Raw genomic sequence first — 20,909 nt, forward strand, 5'->3', positions numbered from 1 at the left:
GTGGGCATCCCTGTCTTGTTCCTGATCTTAGAGAAAAGCTTTCAGCTTCTCGCTGTTAAGTATGATGTTGGCTGTGGGTTTGTCATGTATGACCTTTGTTATATTGAGGTACTTTCCCTCTACACCCATTTTGTTGAGAGCTTTTATCATGAATGGATATTGAATTTTGTCAAATGCTTTTTCAGCATCTGTGGAGATGCTCATGTTTTTTTTCCTTCTTTTTGTTGATGTGGTGGATGATGTTGATGGATTTTCAAATGTTATACCATCCTTGCATCCCTGTGATGAATCCCACTTGATCATGGTGTATGACCCTCTTGATGTATTTTTTAATTCGCTTTGCTAATATTTTGTTGAGTATTTTTGCATCTATATTCATCAGGAATATTGGTCTGTAATTTTCTTTTTTGTGGGGTCTTTGCTTGCTTTTCATATTAGAGTGATGCTAGCTTCATAGAATGAGTTTGGAAATATTCCCTCTTCTGTTTTTTGGAAAACTTTAAGGAGAATGGGTATTATATCTTCTCTATATGTCTGGTAAAATTCAGTTTTGAATCTATCTGGGACAGGGGTTTTGTTCTTGGGCAGTTTTTTGATTACCGATTCAATTTCTCTGCTGGTAATTGGTCTGTTTAGATTTTCTGTTTCTTCCTTGGTCAGTCTGGGAAGGTTGTAACTTTCTAGGAAGTTGTCCATTTCTTCTAGGTTTTCCAGCTTGTTAGCATATAGATTTTTCATAGTATTCTCTAATAATTGTTTGTATTTCTGTGAGGGCCGTCGTGATTTTTCCTTTCTTATTTCTGATTCTGTTTATGTGCATAGATTCTCTTTTTCTCTTAATAAGTCTGGCTAGGGTCTTATCTATTTTGTTTATTTTCTCAAAGAACCAGCTCTTGGTTTCATTGATTTTTTCTTCTCAATTTTATTTATTTCTTCTCTGATCTTTATTTTCTCTGTTTTTGAAATCTATTTTGTCTGATATTAGTACTGCTACTTCTGCTTTTTTCTATTATTTGCATGAAATATCTTTTTCCATCCCTTCACTTTTAGTCTGTGTATGTCTTTGAGTTTGAAGTGAGTCTTTTATAGGCAGCATATAAATGGGTCTTGTTTTTTTTTTTATCCATTCTGCAACTCTGTCTTTTCATTGGTTCATTCAGTCCATCTACCTTTAGGGTGATTATTGATAGGTATGTACTTTTTGCCATTGTAGGCTTTAGATTTGTGGTTACCAAAGGTTCAAGGATAGCTTCCTTACTATCTAACAGTCTATCTTAAATAACTTATTACTCTATTTCAAAGATAATCTAAAGGTTCTTTTTTTCCCTCCCCTTCTTCTTTCTCCTCCACTCTTTATATATTAGGTATCATATTCTGTACTCTTTGTGTATCCCTTGACTAACTTTGTGAGTAATTGATTTAATTTTGTATTTTAGTAATTAATTGTTCTTCTACCTTTTAGTAGGTTTATTTTCTCTGGTGACAGCTATTTAGCCCTAGGAGCATTTCCATCTAGAGCAGTCCCATTAAAATTTCTTGTAGAGATGGTTTGCTGGTGATAAATTATCTCAACTTTTGCTTATGTGGAAATTTTTAAATCCCTGCTTCAAATTTAAATGATAATCTTTCCAGGTAGAGTGTTCTTGGTTGGAAGCCATTCTGTTTATTGCATTAAATACATCATGCCACTCCCTTCTGGCCTGTAAGGTTTCTGCTCAGAAGTCTGCTGATAGCCCGATGGGGTTTCCTTTGTAAGTGATATTTTTTCTCTCTCTGGATGTTTTCAGTAGTTTCTCCTTGTCCTTGATCTTTGCCATTTTAATTATTATATGTCTTGGTGGTGTCTTCCTAGAGTTCCTTGTATTGGAAGATCTCTGCACTTCCATGACCTGAGTCACTGGTTCCTCCCCCAGATTGGGGAAGTCCTGAACAATTATTTCTCAAAGAGATTTTCTATCCCTTTTTCTCTCTCTTTTTCTTCTGGTACCCCTCTAATGTGAATATTGTTCTGTTTGGATTGGTTCTACAGCTCTTATAGTCTTTCATTCCTAGAGATTCTTTTTTCTCTCTGTGCCTCAGCTTCTCTGTTTTCCTGTTCTCTAACTTCTATTTCATGTGACATCTTCTCTACCTCATCAAATCTGCTTTTAAATCCCTCCATTGTATTTTTCCTTTCAGATACTGTATTTTTCAAAGTTTCTGTCTCTGTTGAAATCCTCCCTGAGATCTTGAATATTTTTCTGTAGCTCCATGAGCATGTTTATACCTTTTATTTCAAAATATTTATCAAGAAGATTGGTAATTTCAGTTTCACTGTAATTTTGTTGGACCAAATTCCTTTGCCACTTCATTTTTTTAGTGTTTTCTATGGAATAATAACTTTGTGTAGGTGGCACCCTCTAGTGTCCAGAAGCTCTACTCTCTGGACCTGCCATCAGCAATGGTAGGGGTCACAGGTGAGGGGAACTGGCACCTGCTGGGAGGAAAGAGCTCAGCTGAGAGGGTTTCCTGCCTTCCCATCTGTAACACCTGCCTCCACTGCCAGGTCCAGTGGGCTGAGGGTACAGTGGGGAGCCTCTGTGCTACACCTCTGTATCTACCATGGGCAGGGCCACTCTCTGGCTGGCCTGGTGTGATGGCGGGGCCACAAGGGAGCTGGACAGGTGCCTGCCAGGAGGAGAAAGCAGCAGGCTGCATACCGCAGCAGTGGGGAGGGGGTTGCTTGGGGCTGCATTGCCAGCCAGGGGGCGATGGAACGTCTGAAGCTCCTCAGAGTTTCCAACCTATTGCACTGAGTATGCCAGGAAGGTTTTGACTACCTGCCCTTTCTCCTGAACATTGAGCTCTTTGTAATCTTTGCCCCTTTAGCACCCCTCTTGCTGCTGCAAAATCCTTCAAACTGCCTGCCTTTCTTTTGTCACAAGGGGGCCAGTGGTGCATACCTATTCTCTACAAGCAGCTGGAATCTCAGTCTTTCCAAGTATTCCACCTGTTTTTGCTTTCCAACCCTCTAATCTGCAGAGTACCATGTAATGTGGGTTTGTGGTCCTGGAGCAGATCTCCGGGGCTGAATGTTCAGCAGTCCTGGGCTTCTATTAGAACTCCCTCCCTGATCTGTTTCTCTTCCTTCCACCTGTGGGCTCGGGTGGGGGAAGGGCTTGGGTGCTGCCAGATCTTTACCATTTTCTCTGAGGTTTTCTCTTTTTCCCCAAATGTAGGCAGTCCGTTCTGCAGTCTTCAGTTTGCTTTTTCAGAATTAGTTGTATTTGCTTTATTTTTATGTTTTATGTGATTTTGAGAGGAGGTTTCTGTGTGACTTCTCATGCCGCCATCTTTGCTCCCCCACATTTAGGTCTTTGATCCATTTCAAGTATACTTTTTTGTATGGAGTTAGACAGTAATCAGGTTTCATTCTCTTACATGTATCTGTCTAGTTTTCCCAACACCAATTATTAAAGAGTTTGTCTTTTCCCCATTGTATATTCATGGCTCCTTTATTGTATATTAATTGGCCATATATGCATGGGTTTATATCTGGGCTGTCTGTTCTGTTCCATTGATCAGTGGGTCTGTTCTTGTGCCACTACAATACTTTTGTTTACTGTAACTTTGTAGCTAGCTTGAAGTCAGGGAATATAATCCCCCCACCTTTGTTCTTACTCAGGATTTTTGGCTATTCAGGGTCCATTGTGGTTCCATATGAATTTTAGAACTATTTGTTCTAGTTTAATGAAAAATGCTGTTGATATTTTGATGGAGATTGCATTGAATCTGTAAATTGCTTTGGGAAGGATGGCCATTTTGACAATATTAATTCTTCCCATCCATGAGTGTGGGATAGATTTCCATTTATTGGTGTCTTTAATTTCTATCATGAGTGTCTTAGAGTTTTCAGAGAATAGTTCTTTCACCTCCTTGGATAGGTTTATCCCTAGGTATTTCATTCTTCGTGATGCACTTGTAAATGGAATTGTTTTCCTGATTTCTCTTCTGGCTGTTTTGTTGTTAGTATATAGGAATGCAACAGATTTCTGTATATCAATTTTATGTCCTGTAACTTTGCTGAATTCAGTTATTAGTTCTAATAGTTTTTTGGTGGGGTCTTTAGAGTTTTTCTCATTATATGCCCAGTAGTACCCTCTGAACATACTAACTCCATCACACATATTAGGGAAAAGGCTTGTTTCCACTTGGGACCAAGATGCAGAGGAGACTGCAGGGCTTCATTCATTCATTAATTAATTAATTCATTCACTTGACCTAGTGAAGGTCAAGTGAACTAGCCTTCCCTCTGCCTAGTCCTCATCACCCCATAGTGCTGCCCTTTCTAAAACACACTAGCACATGTACAATGCATGTGCACATGTACACACACACACACACACACCACCTCACCTCACCTCTTTTCCCTTGAACTCCCATCAGCCTGACACTAATAGCCCTTGAGCATCATGTGTAGTCCTAAGAGGAAAAAGGGCAGAAGCTGAGAGTGTAGCCAGTGTGCTAATCCTTCCGGAAGAGGCAAATACAAAACAAACAACAATAAAACCCTATTGTGTTTTCATTGTTGAGCTAAAAATATGTTGATTTTCAGTATAATTCTAAATCATGAAATGCATCTGTTGTGTTTTGAGCTGACAAACATTGCAGCATCCCCCACAAGGCCCCTCCTCTGTGCTGTCAGTCTGCTCCAGGCTCTCCATGGCGGGGGTGCAGGAGGGGCCCTGGAGACCTCTTTCAGGGCAATATGGAGAGAGCCTAAGATAAGGAGCAACCACACCCAGCTGCAGCTGGTGGCAGGTACACACTAATTGGAGTGATAAATGGGCTCTACTTTTCCATTGTTCAAGCTTTGATTTGATTGTGGGCTGTTGGACCATCATCACAGCCTGCTGGCCAGGGTGTGGCCCAGTTTCATCCAGGAATGGAAGTGCTCCCAAGAAAAGCAGGGATCTGAGGCTTCCTGCTAGACAACCTCCTCACTTGTCTTAGCATTCCTGCCAAGATGTTCATTCCCTTGCTCAGCATACATTTACGGCTCTTCCACTGTATCCAGAGGATGAGACATAGCTACATCATGTGACAAGGGTCTCAGTGGGGATATGGACCCAGTGGGAGGGGGGTGGGGTTGTGAAATCTACCTGCGCATCATTAAGGCCACAGAGAAGAGATGGCATTTGATTTGGACCAGAATGACAGCGGACTTGCCTGGGGAAAGGGAGGCAGAGGGAGCAGCATTGCTGCAGGCAGAGAAGCAGGAGGCCATCGTGCAGGAAGAGAAGCCCCTGCTCAGCCCATCAGCATTCTGTTTGTGAGTCACATACTGTTTGGCCAGTTGGGACCAAGACTGATATGGGGAGTGGAATGGGGGTGGTGGATACCAGGGAGAGAAGCCTGCCTTTTGGGACTCATTCAATAGCAAGAGACAGGAATCTAATGCACACTGGCTCAAAAAAAAAGAAAAGATGATTTATGGAATCTGAGAGACTCACACACTCTTTAACCATCTATGTCCCCAGTAGAGTGTATATTTTTGAGGCACAGAGACCCTGTCTGTTTTCCACACAGTAGTATTTCCAGCCTGGGTGTGGTGCCTGGCATAAAATAAACTGCTCAGTAAATATTTAATGATTGAGGCATAGCTGTCCTCCCTCATGCCGCCATAGACTCACCAGAGCAAAGCCAGCAGAACTTCCCCTCCTTCACTGTTTCTTCTTTTTTCCCATGTTTCCCTTTCATCCTTCCTTCTTTCCTTTCATCTGTCCATCCATCCTTTCATCCTTCCTTCCTTCCTTCCATTCATCCATCTACCCACCCATCCATGCATCTGTCTTTCTTCTTCCTCTTTGGGTTGTGTTTTCCTCTGTGTTGGCTTCATGATCAGGCAGGCTTCTTCCACGTGGTGACAAAGACGGTCGCCACCCCCTTCCTCCCAGTTAAGTGCCCCCCTGGTGGAAAGAAAATGTGCCCTTTCTAGTGTTTCCTGCAAAGCCTGAGAGCTGCCTCCAATCGGCCTGGCTGGAATCAGGAGCTGTAATGACTGTGGCCAGATTAACATAATGTTCACTTATTGGCCAGGCCTGCCTCTCATGCCCACCCCCCAGGATTGGAGGGTATTGTCAGTTTCCCATGAACCGCAGGGACTGAGAATGATTGGGGGGAGGGAGGGAATTTAGAGATCTCCTTAAAAAAAAAGTCAGGAAGCTGTTTCAGAAGAAGGACTGGATGAACCTAGTCAGAGAAAAGCAACAGATGTCCACTGAGGGGGAATTGCTGGGGTAGATGGGGAAGTGGCTCACTGGGTAGGACTCAGACATACACTTGATGTTTTTTTACCTGTAAGCTGTTCCTCAAGCCTGTTTGGATCCTGATCTGTTTGGCTTAGTGCTCACACTGCTCCGTTTTTCTGAAATAGTCCAGTCCCTATCCTGTGCCCTTTTTACCCAGCTAACAGCTCCTCTCCCTTCAAGGTTCAGTTTAGATGTCACTTCTTCCATGAAGCCTTCCTTTATCATGGCATTTATCACACTGTGAGATAATCGCTTATGTATTTGTGTGTGTCCCTATTAAGTGTGTATTCGATGAGGATAGAGACCCTGTTTGTTTTCCACATGGTAGTATTTCTTAATGTGGTACCTAGCACATAGTAAACTGTTCAGTAAATGATGACCAAAGATGTAACTGTCTCCTTACCCCCAAATATATTCACCAGATCAAAGGTAGTGGAATTGTATCTCCTCTATTTTATTCTCCCTCCCCACCCCATCCCTTCTATCCATGCACTTATCCATCCACTCATTCACCTACCCAGCCATTTGTCCATCCATCCACCCACCGATCCATCCATCCATCCATTCATCCATCCATCCATCCATCCACCCACCCACCCACCCAGCCACCCACCTACCCACCCATCTATCCATCCATCCATCCTGCCTTCCAACCATCCATCCTGCCTTCCATCCATCCTTCCACCCAGGCAGCCAGTCAGCCAGCTGTCATTCATTCATTCAGTCATGCCAGTACAAATATATTGATTCTTGTTGGGTATGAGTCTCTGCTCTAGTACAAGGAATATGATCATGAATGAGGTCCTGGCCCGCATGGACTTTGTGCTCTAGTTGGGGTGAGACAGTTTATAAACACACAAAATGAATAAATAAGATAGTGATTATAAGTTCTACAGAGAATGTAGTCCCCATAGTGTGGTTAGTCACACTGAAAGCTGGGGACTTCTCCTTTCCTTCAAGGATGTCTTTGGCATGCACTGGCCCAGGATTTCACCCATACAACTCTTCGGTGCCTGTGAGGTAGAAGAAGTGCACATGGACTGCGTCATTGAGAACCTGTTGACCTGTTGTCTAACACTGATTCTTACCCTGCCCCAGCATGTCCCTTTATTGATACTGTCAATTTCCCGAATTCCCTTGCCTTCTTTCGCATTTAAATAAGGATCTGAAGGGCTGTGCAGATACCACTTTTCCTATTTTCATGATATAATGATTTGGGAAGATGCAGAAGGCATCTTTTGCTATACAGCAAAAAGCTGCATGATTACCAGAAACAGCCATGCCCACAGCTCAGAAGTCCTGGCCATCTGGCTTGCTATGTGACTTTGCACAACACACTTGCTATTTCTGAGTCTCATTTTCCTTCAATGACCGAGATTTCTATAGAGCCTTCTAAGGACCTACAAACTGATCTGGATCCAAGAACAGTGGTCTCAACTTACAAGACCCTACAGGGTCCTTCTCAGCCTGTGCTAGAATTGTTCTGAGGGGGCCCTCCTTAATAGGGTCTGGAGGGCAGGAAAGTGAACCCCCCATCTGTCATTAAGCTGTATGGCTGCCTATGAGGGGCCCTTCAGAGATCCCAAGGTGAAGACCGAGGCCTCAGCAACCTGGCCTCTGCTGAACTCCTGCAGCCACCTCTGCTCCCTTCCTGGCCCTGACGTGCTGTCAGCCAGTTTACAGTTGTGCTTACGGAGCACTTTCCCATCGACCCCCTGTCGGGTCTTCACTGGACGGCACAGAGAGGACAAGCCTCTGCTGCAGTCACCCAGCGCACGGCGGGAGTACCCGGCTTCAGAACCATGGCTCCTGAGTCACCAAGGGGACAGAACATTCGTTCATCCCTGTTCTGTGGTCTCCTCGTCTCTATGGCAGGGATCGTATGGTGCCTGCTTCATAGGGTTTTGTGAGAAGTAAATGCGTTAAGTAGGTAAAGTGCTTAGAGAAAGGCCTGCCATAGTATGTGCTGGATAAATCCTCGCTGCCATTGTTGTTATTGTTACCACACTGCTTCTCAGGACTGGCGTGAGGATTAATTGAATAAAATGCTCCTTGGTGATTATAAAAGGAGAGGTTTACCAACTCCGAAGTAATGGATACATTTAAGTATTATTTAACACACCCAGGGCTGGCAATATTGAGCAGACTCTTCTAGGCTGTTGAGCTAAGGGCCTTTCATGTGGAAGCCCATGTTTCAGGTAATTAAATAAAGGAAACATCTAGAGGATTCTGTAGTGAGATTCATTTCAGAGAGGTACCCAGGTAAACTCTGTTGCTGCAGCTGTCTGACATAAAATCACCTGTGGTGATCAAGTTCACTGTTATTCTTGGGTTCAGGAATTTCCGGTGGGATCACATAGTTTGGCCCCACAGTCATCAAGCTGTGTTCTCCAACCACGGGATTTTGGGAACTCAGTTCAGAAACTACACTGAGAAGTTTGGCTTGTTGGACAGTAGGAAGAGGATTCTGTGGCTCAAGAAGAGTAGAGAGCTAGGCAAAGGAAAATGTGGGAGGCTGAGAGCATCTGGCTGGGATGCTGACCTTGACTGAATAGATGGATGAATGCATGGATAATTGGACAGGAAGATCTAGTTGCAAATGGAAATGCTCTCTCTCCCTCTGAACTACCCAGTGTAGATGATAGATTAATGGTGAGATAATCAGACCTCAGCAGCTGAAATAGAAAAAAATGGATTTAGCAGGAATCACTGAACCCAGAAAGGGGTGGAATCCAGAAATGAGCACTACCAACTGCACAGTGGAGAAGCAAAGAAACCAGTGGTGTCTGTGAATGTGGAGGAATAGAGAAAAGCTTTGAAAATGGGAAAGGTGGGAAGCCTGCAGACAGACTTCAGCCGGCATTCCCAGCTCTGAGCCTCATTATATTCCTGGAGCCGTGACATAAAGATGGTTGAAAATATGCAACTGTCTTGGTTACGTGTAAGCCTGCAGTCACTCCCTTTGGCCACTAGATGTCGAGACTGCATCGATCTGGCACACTTCCTGGTCCTTTGAGTTGTTAGGGAATAAGTTTAGTGGCATGAAAAGTGGATGAAGTCAGCAAGAAGGGCATCTCTAGAGGCTTTAGGGCAACTGTGGATGAGCAGAAATGGGTGGAATGCAGAGATGAGGTCTTTCCACCAAGATCTATGATGAAAAGTTGATTGCATTTTTTTATTCATTTATCATTTTGAAATTCTGGGATGTTTTCAGGGTGAAAGAAGGAGAGAGAAACATGGTATAGAATAAATTCTTCACAATAGCTAATGTTCTCTCAAGTTGGTGAGCAGTTTCCTGAAGTCAAGTTCTCAAACTGAGCCCACAGCAGGGATGATGACGGTGGTGGTGGTGGTAATGGTAGCAGCTAATGCCTCCATGGCTCTTACTCTTTGGCAAATATTGTTCTCAGCATTTTACCTAAATTAACTCATTTAGTCCTCATGGCAAATCTATGATGTAGGTGCCATTATTAACCCCATTTTATAGATGAGGAAGCAGAGGTCAGAGAGATTATATGACTTGCCTAAGGCCACACAGCTGGTAAGTGGCAACATCATGATTCAGCCCAGACATTTGGGCCAGAGTGCATAGTCTAACCTACCATGCTGTGCAGTAGATATGGCCACCACTGTCTTCTGGCCTATGGCAAAGGGAACTTGGGAGCAACAGATCAATGCTGTGAATTCACAGTAAGATGACAGAATTCCTCATTCTAATAAACTCACTTCACAGGACCTCAGATGAGAAGGAATAAGGTTATAATGTTGGTCAGTAATTCATTTCTTGTTCCTGACTTAAAGGTCTTGGCTAGGCAGGGGCATATCCCATTCCCAGGTAGAAGCTGTGCTCTGTTAGCTGCTGTGATTATCCAAACAATAGGAGAAGAGAAAAAACAAGGCTCAGGAGCCATGGATTCCAGAAAAGTCTTGGGTTTCTAAGCCTAGAAAGATGATCATAAAATTGATATTACATAGGAAAAATTTTCTCCTGGTTGGGGACCAGGAGACAGGATACTGTTGGTATGGAACTGCCCAGCTTGCTCTAAGGCTGCCATGAGTATTCACATCTACTGAGAAAATGGTAATGAATTAAGGAAACAGTATGATATGGTAGAAAAAAATGGTAGATTAAAAGTCAGAGATCAGATTTCTAATATGGTTAAATACACACTTACCATATAACCCTCCGTTTCACTACTAGGTGCTTTCCTAAGAGAAATGAAGACATATGTTCACACAAGGAGTTGCACATGAACATTCATAGTAACTTTCTTCATAATAGCTCCAAACTGTAAACAACCCACATAACTATCAATATATGAATCAATAAGCAAATAGTGGTATGGCCCGCACAATGTAAAACTACTCAGCAATAAAGAACTTCTGATACAAGCCACACATGAGAGAATCTCAAAAAAATTTTGCTGAGTGAAAGAGGACAGACCCAAAAGAGTTTATACTCTGTGGTTCTATCTATACCATGTGGTTCTAGAACATATAAAACCAAGCTACAGTGACAGCAAATCAGCAACTCCCCTAGGCTGGAGTAGGGGGTGAAGATAGACCACAGGGGGGCATGAAGGGCATTTCTGGTATAAGGAAAGTGTTCTGTATCTTGATTGTGGTGTTGGCCAAGTGGATGTAAAGTCTGGAGACTAAATTGATAAAGCTGTATGACCTTGGATAAGCCACTTGATCTTCTGGGCCTCAGTTTCCCTATTTGTAAAATTTAGTGGTTGGATTAGCTGATGTCTAGGATTTCTTCTGTCTCAAAATTCCCTTGTTATAACAATATCCAGCTTTTATTATGGAAGTATAATAGTAAAATGCAGTTTCTTTTAGAGGAATTCATTTTATAGCCAAGGGTGAGTTTATTTCAGAGCTCATAGGATATCAAATTAGGTTACCCAGTAATATACCTTTTGGGGACAGGGCCATTTGCAGGCCAGTGTTACCTAAGGAAACAGCTGAGAAAACAATTTGTGTATGAGTAAGAAGGATGTTCCCATGGAAGTCCCATGAGTACCTGAGAATGGGCTTTCCCAGCGACACTGGGGGTAGACAGAGAGGGACACAAGAGTCATGGCTGGCAGGGCTAGAGAGGGCAGCTGAGGAAGGGCCAAGTTTGCCATGTCACCTCTGAGACCCCCAAATGCTTGGCGGCTATGCTTGCCCTTTTTAATTTCCTCTCTACTAGTCCGTCCCTGGCACTTAGGACATAATGCAGTTGATGGCACTGACGATGATGATGGAGCTGCTATTGATGATTATCATCATTTCCAGTCCTCCGAGACTGTGCAAAAGTGAACAACTGAGGGAGCCAGAGTGCATCATGGGAAGAGGGCAGGGTGCAGCTGACTGGAGCGCAGAACTGGGAAGGGGGCTGGGAGCACTAAGGTAAAAAATGCTGGACCATATGGACTGCTGCTTTCCCGCACTCATGTGTCCGCAGGTCATGAAAACATACCACATGTACCATGCAGAGAGCATCAGTGCGGAAAGCAAGCTGAAGGAGGCTGAGAAGCAGGAGGAGAAGCAGTTCAACAAGTCGGGAGACCTCAGCATGAACCTGCTCCGGCACGAGGACCGGCCCCAGCGCCGCAGCTCCGTGAAGAAGATTGAGAAGATGAAGGAAAAGGCAAGTGAGGGCCCCGGGGGAGGCGGGGGGCAGGGCATGCTCCCTGCTGACAGCCTCAACCTCCACATCTGCACCCGATGGGGGTGGGGATAGAATAATGCTGCCCACATCTGTTCTCTTGGAGGCCTGTGTCATGCAGGAGGCAGGGCTGGCCAGGCCTCACTAGCACTAGTCAGGGAGCAACAGGCAGGGAAATGTGCTCAGCTGACAAGAGAGCTGAGCTGTGACCCATGCCCTTCTCAGATGGGTGGGAATCACTGGGCATTGGTAGGGTCGGGAGATGGTTCCTGAGGCTGGTTTGGTGGCTGGGAGCTGGTTGGGGCTGGGTGTGACCCGACAAAAAGGAACAGCACTGGGCTACCCACCAGTGCTGGGAACCCAGTCCAAAACGCCAGGGCAAGCCAAAGATAGGAGAGCTTAGAATCACTGTGTATTTACAATTGCTAGAAGAGCCTGTTTCTGGAAATGCCCAGAATAAGTGGACCCTGGAGAAAGATCAGAGATCTCTGAAGAGAATTAAAAGGTTTCCTGCTTTAATTAATGGGAGCACCTCAACTGCACAGCCAGGAGAACCTGATCTGGAATAAGGAATGTTTAAGAGCATCCACATGATGGAGGAAAACCTCTTTCTGTAAGGTGTCTTTCTACCACAGTGGGATTCATCAGTCTCAAAAGGGCAAGGTGGCTTCTCTCCAACCACTAGCTCATCACAGCTTGCTGCCCAGGCTGGCCCAGAACAGGCTGCTCCCCAGGGAGGCAGTCTGGCTCCTAGCCGAGCCCAGCGCCTCTAGCTGCCCACTCCTCCTCTCTTCACATGCAGACAGCCAGAGAAATGCATTTAATGCCTACTTTGTGCAGGGAGTGTTCAGGGAATGTTTTAGTGATGAATAAGGGAGATCACGTCCTGACTTCATAGAGCTTACTTTCTAGTGGGGGACACAAAACATCAGCAAGTAAACAAGGTAAAATAAAAAATATACAATTTCAGGTTGTGAAAAGTGCTCATGTCCTTCAGTATGTAAATGGATAACTGTGGTACATCTTGGAATATTATTCCACACCTAAAAGAAAGGAGCTATCAGCCATGAAAAGACATGGAGGAACCTTGAATACATATGACTAAATGAAAGAAGCCAGTCTGAAAAGGCTACAAACTGTGTAATTCCAGCTATATGACATTCCAGAAAAGGCAGAACTATAGAGACAGTGAAAGGTCAGGGGTTGGGTGGGAGGGAGGGATGAATAAATAGAACACAGATTTTCAGGGCAGGAAAAATACTCTTTTTGACGTTATAATGAAGGATACATATCATTATACCTTTGTGCAAACCCACAGAATGTACACCAAGGGTGAGCCCTCATATAAACTGTGGACTCTGGGTAATAATGATGTGTCAGTGTAGGTTGGTCAGTTGTAACTAATGTATCATTCTGGTGTGGGTGTTGATAATGGGGAGGCTGTGTGTGGGCTTGAGGGTAGGGGGTTTGTAGGAAATCCCTCTACCTTCTTCTTAATTTTGTGATGAATCTAAACCTGCTCTAAAAAAGTCTTAAAAAATTTAAGAATGAAAATAATCACTAGTAATTGAATAACAAATAGATAAATGAAAAAAATATAGACCAGGGCAGGGGGATAGAGAGTGGGGGAGGGTCAGTGGAGAGGACGCATTTTAGGCAAGGCTGTCATCAGAGGCTGACCTGACTATGTGACTCTGGGCAAGGACCTGAATGACGCGAGGAAGCAGGCTGCATGGAGACTGGGAAGGATGGCCTGCCTGCCAGGCAGAGGGAGTGAGTCTGAAGACCTTGAAGCAGGAGTGAACTTGGCCTCTTAAAGGCCGGGCAGTGAGGGAGGTGTGGAGGCAGAGGGGCTCGAGAGGCAGACGGGGGCCAGGTCCCAGAGGACTTCACAGGCCGTCATCACAGCTTGGGAAGCCTCTGGGGGGTGTTGAGTAGGGGCCTCAGAAGGTCCTATTTACACCCTGCCTGGTAGAGGGCAGTAAACTGCTGCTGCTTGTTGAATAGTGCCATTGTTGGCTGCACATGGGCAATGCAAGGTGAGCTTTTTCTGTACTGGGTCCAAACCATACTCACCTAGCATATGGAGTAAGGCATCCCAGAGGTGTGTGGGGATTGACTCATAGGTAGTCACCGTAGGAAAACCCCAAATCCCTCCCAGCAGTGGCTTGGCTCTCATTTCTACTCCTTTCTTCCTCCAGAGGCAGGCAAAGTATTCTGAGAACAAGCTGAAATGCACCAAGGCCCGGAATGACTACTTGCTGAACCTGGCAGCCACCAATGCAGCTATAAGCAAATACTACATCCATGATGTCTCCGACTTAATCGATGTGAGCACCTGGGGCATCTGGGACTGAACAGGGCCCTACTGCTGAGCTGGCACCAGTCCTCTGCTGAAGGAGGGGCTGGCTCTTGTCCTCAGCAGACATACCAAGGTGGCATGTCCCTTGAGCTCTGTTGGAGGGGAAGGGCAGTAAGCATTTGGGGCCTGGGAGATGAGTATCATTTCATGGTTACTACTTCCATGAGTGAGGGGCCTCTGCCAACTCCTGTGTGGTCAGGCAGTCATATATTCATCATCTACTTCCCAGGTATCCTCTTCTACATTAGGCCTTTTGCTGGGTTTTGGGGTTCAGGGGTAATCATCCAGAGTTCATGCCCAGGGGGATTTCCCAGGGCGGTACAGATGTTTATGTGTTTAACCCCCAGGTCTAGTCTGCCAGAGACACATATGCGCACAAAAGAAAAATGTGTAGGAGACAGATTACACAGATCAGTTCTGCTTAGGGATGTTATCTTGGGAAAAATCAGGCAGTTTAAGTAAAAGGAGAATGCCACACCCTCTCCTGAGTACCAGCTGTGTAGGACACGCTAGAGGGACAGCTAGGCTTGGAGGAAGAACATGGTAAGCAGCATCACCAGGTTAAGTTTCTGTGTCATCTGTGTTGGAGCTGGGACTGCTTCTCAGATCTTCCTGGTCCCATGCAGACAGGGATCTGGTCCAGAAGATGCTCAGTAAAGTTTCCCTACTGAGGATGGATCCTGGTGCATCCCGTCAGGAGGTCAGGGGGCCACCAATTCTCCCATGACACCATTCCCAGGAGAGGGAGCTGCGCGCCCTGCAGCCCTGCCTGTGTTGTCCAGTGCCTGAAGCCAGAACACTTGTTCTTACAACGTTTCTTTTTCACTCTTTCTAGTCCTTTCCTTTTTTCACTACCACAGTTTTATTGAGCACCTACTAGCTCTAGGTTTTGAGGTGCCACAGTGAAGAGGAGCCAGTGGGGCTGCCCTCATGCAGCTTACCATGCCTACCACTGACACATTAATAGGCAAATTACAAGGCCAAGTGGCAGGTGTCACAGTGAGGCAGGTGGAGTGAGATGTGGGCCCCTAGAAGAGGGACACCTGATATAAGCACTGAGTGGGGAGAACATCAAGGAAGACTTTGTGGAGGAAGTGACCTCTAAATTGAAACCTGAAGGAAGAGTATTTAGGTAGGAGGAGAGAGGCAGAGAATGCCAGGCAGAGGGAGTGCATGAGTGAAGGCCTAGGGAGGAGAAAGAACAGGGTGAATTTGGGGAGCTGAGAGATGCTTTGCTCTTGCCCAAATTGCAGCCCCCAACTCCCTCCCTCTGAGGGTTTTTGGCGTGATTTGGGTAGTAGGATTCCAGAGTGCTCTAGGGCCTCCAGGATGAAAGATTTGTCCATGGAAGAGGAGATAGGCGTTAAGTCATGTGATGGGAAAGGGAATGCTGGTGGCCCCTCCACGTCAGCCCTGACCTGCTCCGTTCTCTGTGTGCCCCTCTCCAAGTGCTGTGACTTGGGCTTCCACGCCAGCCTGGCCCGCACCTTCCGGACCTACCTCTCAGCCGAGTACAACCTGGAGACCTCTCGCCATGAAGGGCTGGATGTCATTGAAAACGCAGTGGACAACCTGGATTCCCGAAGTGACAAGCATACAGTCATGGATATGTGCAACCAGGTCTTCTGTCCTCCACTCAAATTTGAGTTCCAGCCCCACATGGGGGATGAGGTAGGTCTCCCAGAAGCACATGTTTAAGGCTGCTTCTGTTTGTTCTTCTATGTCCTCCCAGAACATCCATGGAAAGGGAATGTCAGCCCTCACATTCCAAACATAGGACTTTTATCTCAGAGGCCCAGGGTCAAGTTCTTGGGTCAGAGGCATCCCTAGCCAAGAAGTTTACCACTAAGACCTATGTCTTACTGGCTCAAGTTCCCTTCCTGTGAAAGTGCATGGCCTTAACTCTCCTTAAAACCCCTCCCAGTTGTGTCTAGAAGACCACAGGGGAGCCCCCGCATCCACACACGATCATCTCCCATTCTCTCTTGGATGCCCTGGGATCATGAGTGGCTGAGCCTCCCCACAGCCGCTCTGTTCAGCACTCCCACCAGGGCCCTGGCTGTCCTCCCCAGGACCCATGAGCTTCCTTTAGTGCTTACGCTGCTTGGATCCTCCTATGTTCTGGGGAGAAAAACAAATAAATGGGAGAAGACACTTATCCCTGGCTCCAAAATCAGCACACTAGTTACCCAATTTTTATAAAGCCCTTTATGCATCTAGCTACTTGAGCTTTCCTGTGTAATTCCTCCCTCTCTCTAGGGCTCAGGCCCTAGTCTCTGGAACCAGTGGGGGAGAGCCACCCCATGTCATGTTGGCCTCCTCATCTCTGCCATCACTACCCCCGGGATTTGTGCACAGAACTGTCTCCTAGTGGCCTCGTTCCCTCCACCTGGACACACCCCATCCAAGCATAACGGAGTTGGGGGAGACCCATACCAACAGTGTCCTGGGCCCTGTCAGCTCCTGGGTCCAGTAGGAGCTCAGCCGGGCCATCCACTGTACCTGCTTGGCAGGGAGGAACCAAGAGCCACCTGAGAAGATGGCATTTGCTGGGCCCTCTGGATGGCTCTGCCCACTTTCCTCATTTGCAAAAGAGGCCCTCTGTGGGTCTTCCCCACACCTCCTGCCCCGTCCCTCTGCCCTCATGTCCAGCGCTTTGGGCCCATCACCTGGACCTGAAAATTCTGGCCTCATGGTTACCACTGGTGAGGCAAAGCTTGGGTTGCCTAATTCGTGGTAAACAACAGAGCCTTTTGTCCCTTCTGATCTCAGCTTAGTTACACCAAGTAGCCCAGCTCACAGGTACTAACAGAGCCCTGGGTGGAATAGGTGTATGGCGAACAGCATTTCTCTCCACCCTTCCCCGCCTCTACCCCTCACCCAATCAACAGTTGGGAAAGAAGGGCGGCCAGCGTGCTGTTGCCCCCAGCTGCCTCTGAGTCACCTTTTTGCTGGGAATAGGAGCACTCTGAGCGTTTCCCATTCATTGTTCTTTTCATTGGCTTCTCTTTTCTATTGCTTTCTTACGACAACTTCCTGCCTTGAAATTCACTAACTAGTCTCACTTAATGAGATTATGGTAAAGCTCCGGGAAACCCTCAAGTGCTGCGCAGAACCAGAGGAGCAGGACTGAGAGGCCACCTTGCAGTTCAAGGTGGCAGGTTTCCATCTGGCCCTGCAAGATGTATGACCTTGCACAGGCTACTCAGTCATTCCAAGTCTGTTTCCCCTGTGTTGATAGGGATGTTAACGATAGCCCTTGCCTGAGAGTGCCAGGCTACTGCAGATGGTGTCCGTCCTTTCCGCAGGTGTGCCAGGTCAGCGCTCAGCAGCCAGTCCAGACAGAATTGCTCATGAGGTACCACCAGCTGCAGTCCAGACTGGCCACTCTGAAGATAGAGAATGAGGAGGTGAGCGGACCCCTCTGCCTGTAAGGAATTTCCTTAGGAAGGCCTGCCTTGGCCTGGAAGCCTGCTCTCACCATGGAACACATAAGAAAATGGGGGTTCATCTGTGAGATAGAATAATACTCAACCACTGAAACCATGCACACCAGGATCTCTAATGGCACAGTGCAATGCTCATAAGATGTTAAAAAAAAACAGAGGGAGTAGAACTCCCATGTTCACTATCCTAACTGGGCTAAACTAGAATATGTGTACACGTATCTGCATATTCATGTGCTTAGAGAAAGCCTGTGGATGTATTTTTAAATGTTAATTGTGGTTTTACCTGGGTTGCAGGATTATAAGTGATTCCTGTTTTCTTCTTTGTGCTTTCCTCCATTTTCTGTAAGAGTTTATGTCATTATCATCAGAAACAGTCATAGTCATTTTAAATTACACAATGAAATAAACAACCCGGGGCATACTAAATGTGTCATGGATTCTGAGCTCCAGGGAACTCTGTCTTACTTTGGCCAGCACACCTCCCACGCAGCAGGTGACCCAGGATTACCACTGGGATGGTACAAATGCAAATCCGAGCTGCAGTGGTTCCATTCTGATGTGTACTGCTAAAGCCAGATGGGGAACATCCTATTCCAGCCTGGCTGCCTCCATGCAGGGAGGATGTCAACCCACTGGAGGCTCTTGGGGAAAGGACACCAGGATGCGGGGAGTGTCACTGGAGGACTTGGGCAGGTTTATCACTGAGAAGGGCAATCACAGATGGAGTTGGAGAGGCATGGTCCCTGTCTTCACATCGCAAGAGGACTGCCCTGGGCAGGGAGGGCTGGTTTGCTGTGCCTAGGACAGAGCTAGGAGGAATGTGAGACAGACACCATCATTCAGGATGGTAATGAATGAAAACAGTCTCTGGAGGGAGGTTGTGTGGAGACACATTGTATATTTGTTTTTCAAACCTGAGGAGAGAAGAGATGAACAGAGTATTTTCTTTATTTGTTTATGTCCTACATCTTCCCCCAAAGCATTTTAAATTGTTTACATGGAACAGTATATGGATAGTAATGCTAATGGAATTCAAATTGAAATCAGGGCCACAGAAAGGAGAATAGAGCACACGTTCCTCTGTGCAGGCTGTTCATGGCTATGGAAATGCTTAATTTTGAACCTGAGTTTTTGTCAGGCTATCTTAGAACTGATTTATTCATTTATTTGTTCAAGAGGTATTTATTCAACTAATATTTATTCAAGTGTTTATTAGGCACATACTGTGCACTAAACACTGTGCTAGATGCAGAGTAAAATCAGTGAACAAGACAACATAGTACCTCCTCTCATGGAGTTTATGTCCTGGTGAGAAAAGGAGGATAATTAAAACACTAAAGCAAAGCAATAAATGAATGAGTACACAAAATATCAGACAGTGATAGGCACTAAGTTAAGAGGGTAGTCTGGGGATCTGATGTCACCAGGAGGTGACATTTAAGTTAAGATCTAAGCAAGAGTTGAGCAACATAGTTTTACAGTGAATATAAATGCCGTTTCTCCCCTGTTTTTGTTGACCCTCTATCAAATAGAGAGCCTGCCATTTAGGCACAAGGCCACAGAAGGATGTTGTGAGGTCAGAGTTTGTGTCCTCTGCATGTGCAGCCTCCCAGTGGTCCCATTCGATTCCAGGACGGAAGCTGGAGTCTGGGAGGACTGACTAGACAGCATGTCTCACATTGAGGTTCTTTTTCCTCACTCAGGCTTTCAATAGGAGTCGGGCAGCAGGTAGCCAGAGAATCTGTTTATTGAAAACAACCGCTCACCTTATCCATACTCTGTCCCCTCTCTTCTCTAGATGAAGAGAACCAAGGGTAATTCCAGTGTTATCTTTCCTCAAGGGACCTGCCTTCCATTGGAGAAGCTAGTTTGGGGACTCTGTAGCCAGGTAAAAAGAAGTAAGCCTAGAGAAACTCGAGTTCCTTATTTGTCACATTTTCCAAGGTTTTTTTCTGGCAGAAGGAATCCGATAAAAGGACTTTAGATTGGGCAACCTGGATTCCCATCCCAGGCAATGAATTGGCCTTACTTTCCACATCGGTATAATGGGAATGATCATCTTTGTTCTCCTGCCTCCTAGAGGCTTTATATGGAAGAAATAAAGAAATGATTGGGAAAAGGACTTTGAAGTGTCAAAGGCTTTCTGAGGCTGAAGGATTTTCGCCAACATGCTGTGCTTCTCTAGGTTAGGAAAACCCTGGATGCCACCATGCAGACCTTGCAGGACATGCTGACCGTGGAGGACTTCGATGTGTCCGACGCTTTCCAACACAGTCGATCTACAGAGTCTGTAAAGTCAGCTGCCTCTGAGACCTACATGAGCAAGGTCAACATTGCCAAAAGGAGAGCCAACCAGCAGGAAACAGAAATGTTTTATTTCACAGTAAGTGGTGTCCTGGACCCAAAACCCACGTCTGCTGACCCATTTGCTGGCTGTGACTCAGGGGGCAGCCAAAGCTGGTGGGAGCCAGCAAAACCACGGGGGTCAGTTAAGACCTAAAACTCTTTCAATATGCTTCTCAGATTAAGTTGCCTAGCTTAGCTTTGTGAAGTGCAGAAAGTGAATTACTAGTGGGTAGCCTCGGCCTTGATCTTCAATTGGCAGTTATGGCAACTTTCCTGTTCTAGAAAGAAACCAGAGAGGGAGTTGTATTCACTAGGGTGTGAGGAAAATGCCTAACAGAGGCAGGTGCGAGCCCCAAGTAGCAACCCTCAAGGTTAGTGTATGGTCGGCATGTTGAATTGTTTTACATTTGTGCGTGGGCTGTGGAAACAATGCCCTGGGTGAGGTGTGGAAATTGCTGGTGAGTTGCCAGCCCTTCTTGTAAAATCCCCGATTACTTAGGTTCCACTCTGCCAGGGGCAGGGCAGAGCAAGGGTGAAGGGGCTCTGGTGCACCCTGTGCTTAGTAGTAAGGGAGCCCAGACGTCTGTATTTCATCTGAATGTTTGATCCCATTCAGCTGTATCCATGCCAGAAAGTCATCCAGACTCTGCTTGAACAACCCCAGATATAAAAGCTCCCTCTTTTCCCCAAGCAGCCCTTTTGTTTGGCTTGTGGCTGGCTGTAGATATATGATGTTTTCCCTTATCTGTTATCTTCAAAAATCTGCCTCACTAGGATTTCTGGCCTTTGATCTTGACTCTGTTCTC

At 45.8% G+C, this 20,909-nt stretch overlaps 1 protein-coding gene across 8 annotated transcripts in view; it reads left to right on the forward strand.

The window, feature by feature from the left end:
- SRGAP3 (SLIT-ROBO Rho GTPase activating protein 3) overlaps positions 1–20,909 on the forward strand; it is a 268,677-nt gene that overhangs the window by 175,470 nt on the left and 72,298 nt on the right. For all 8 annotated transcript variants that reach the window (XR_005023182.2, XM_036877778.2, XM_036877782.2 and 5 more), the window contains exons 5-9: positions 11,743–11,928; positions 14,148–14,276; positions 15,758–15,979; positions 17,617–17,718; positions 19,943–20,140. Coding sequence is in view for 7 of the 8 variants with exons in the window: in XM_036877778.2 (XP_036733673.2) it covers positions 11,743–11,928; positions 14,148–14,276; positions 15,758–15,979; positions 17,617–17,718; positions 19,943–20,140 (837 nt within the window). In the remaining variant the exon portion in view is untranslated. The remainder of the gene's footprint in view (positions 1–11,742; positions 11,929–14,147; positions 14,277–15,757; positions 15,980–17,616; positions 17,719–19,942; positions 20,141–20,909) is intronic.

The sequence above is a fragment of the Manis pentadactyla genome, chromosome 1 (assembly GCF_030020395.1).
Source record: "Manis pentadactyla isolate mManPen7 chromosome 1, mManPen7.hap1, whole genome shotgun sequence".
NCBI lineage: Eukaryota > Metazoa > Chordata > Mammalia > Pholidota > Manidae > Manis > Manis pentadactyla.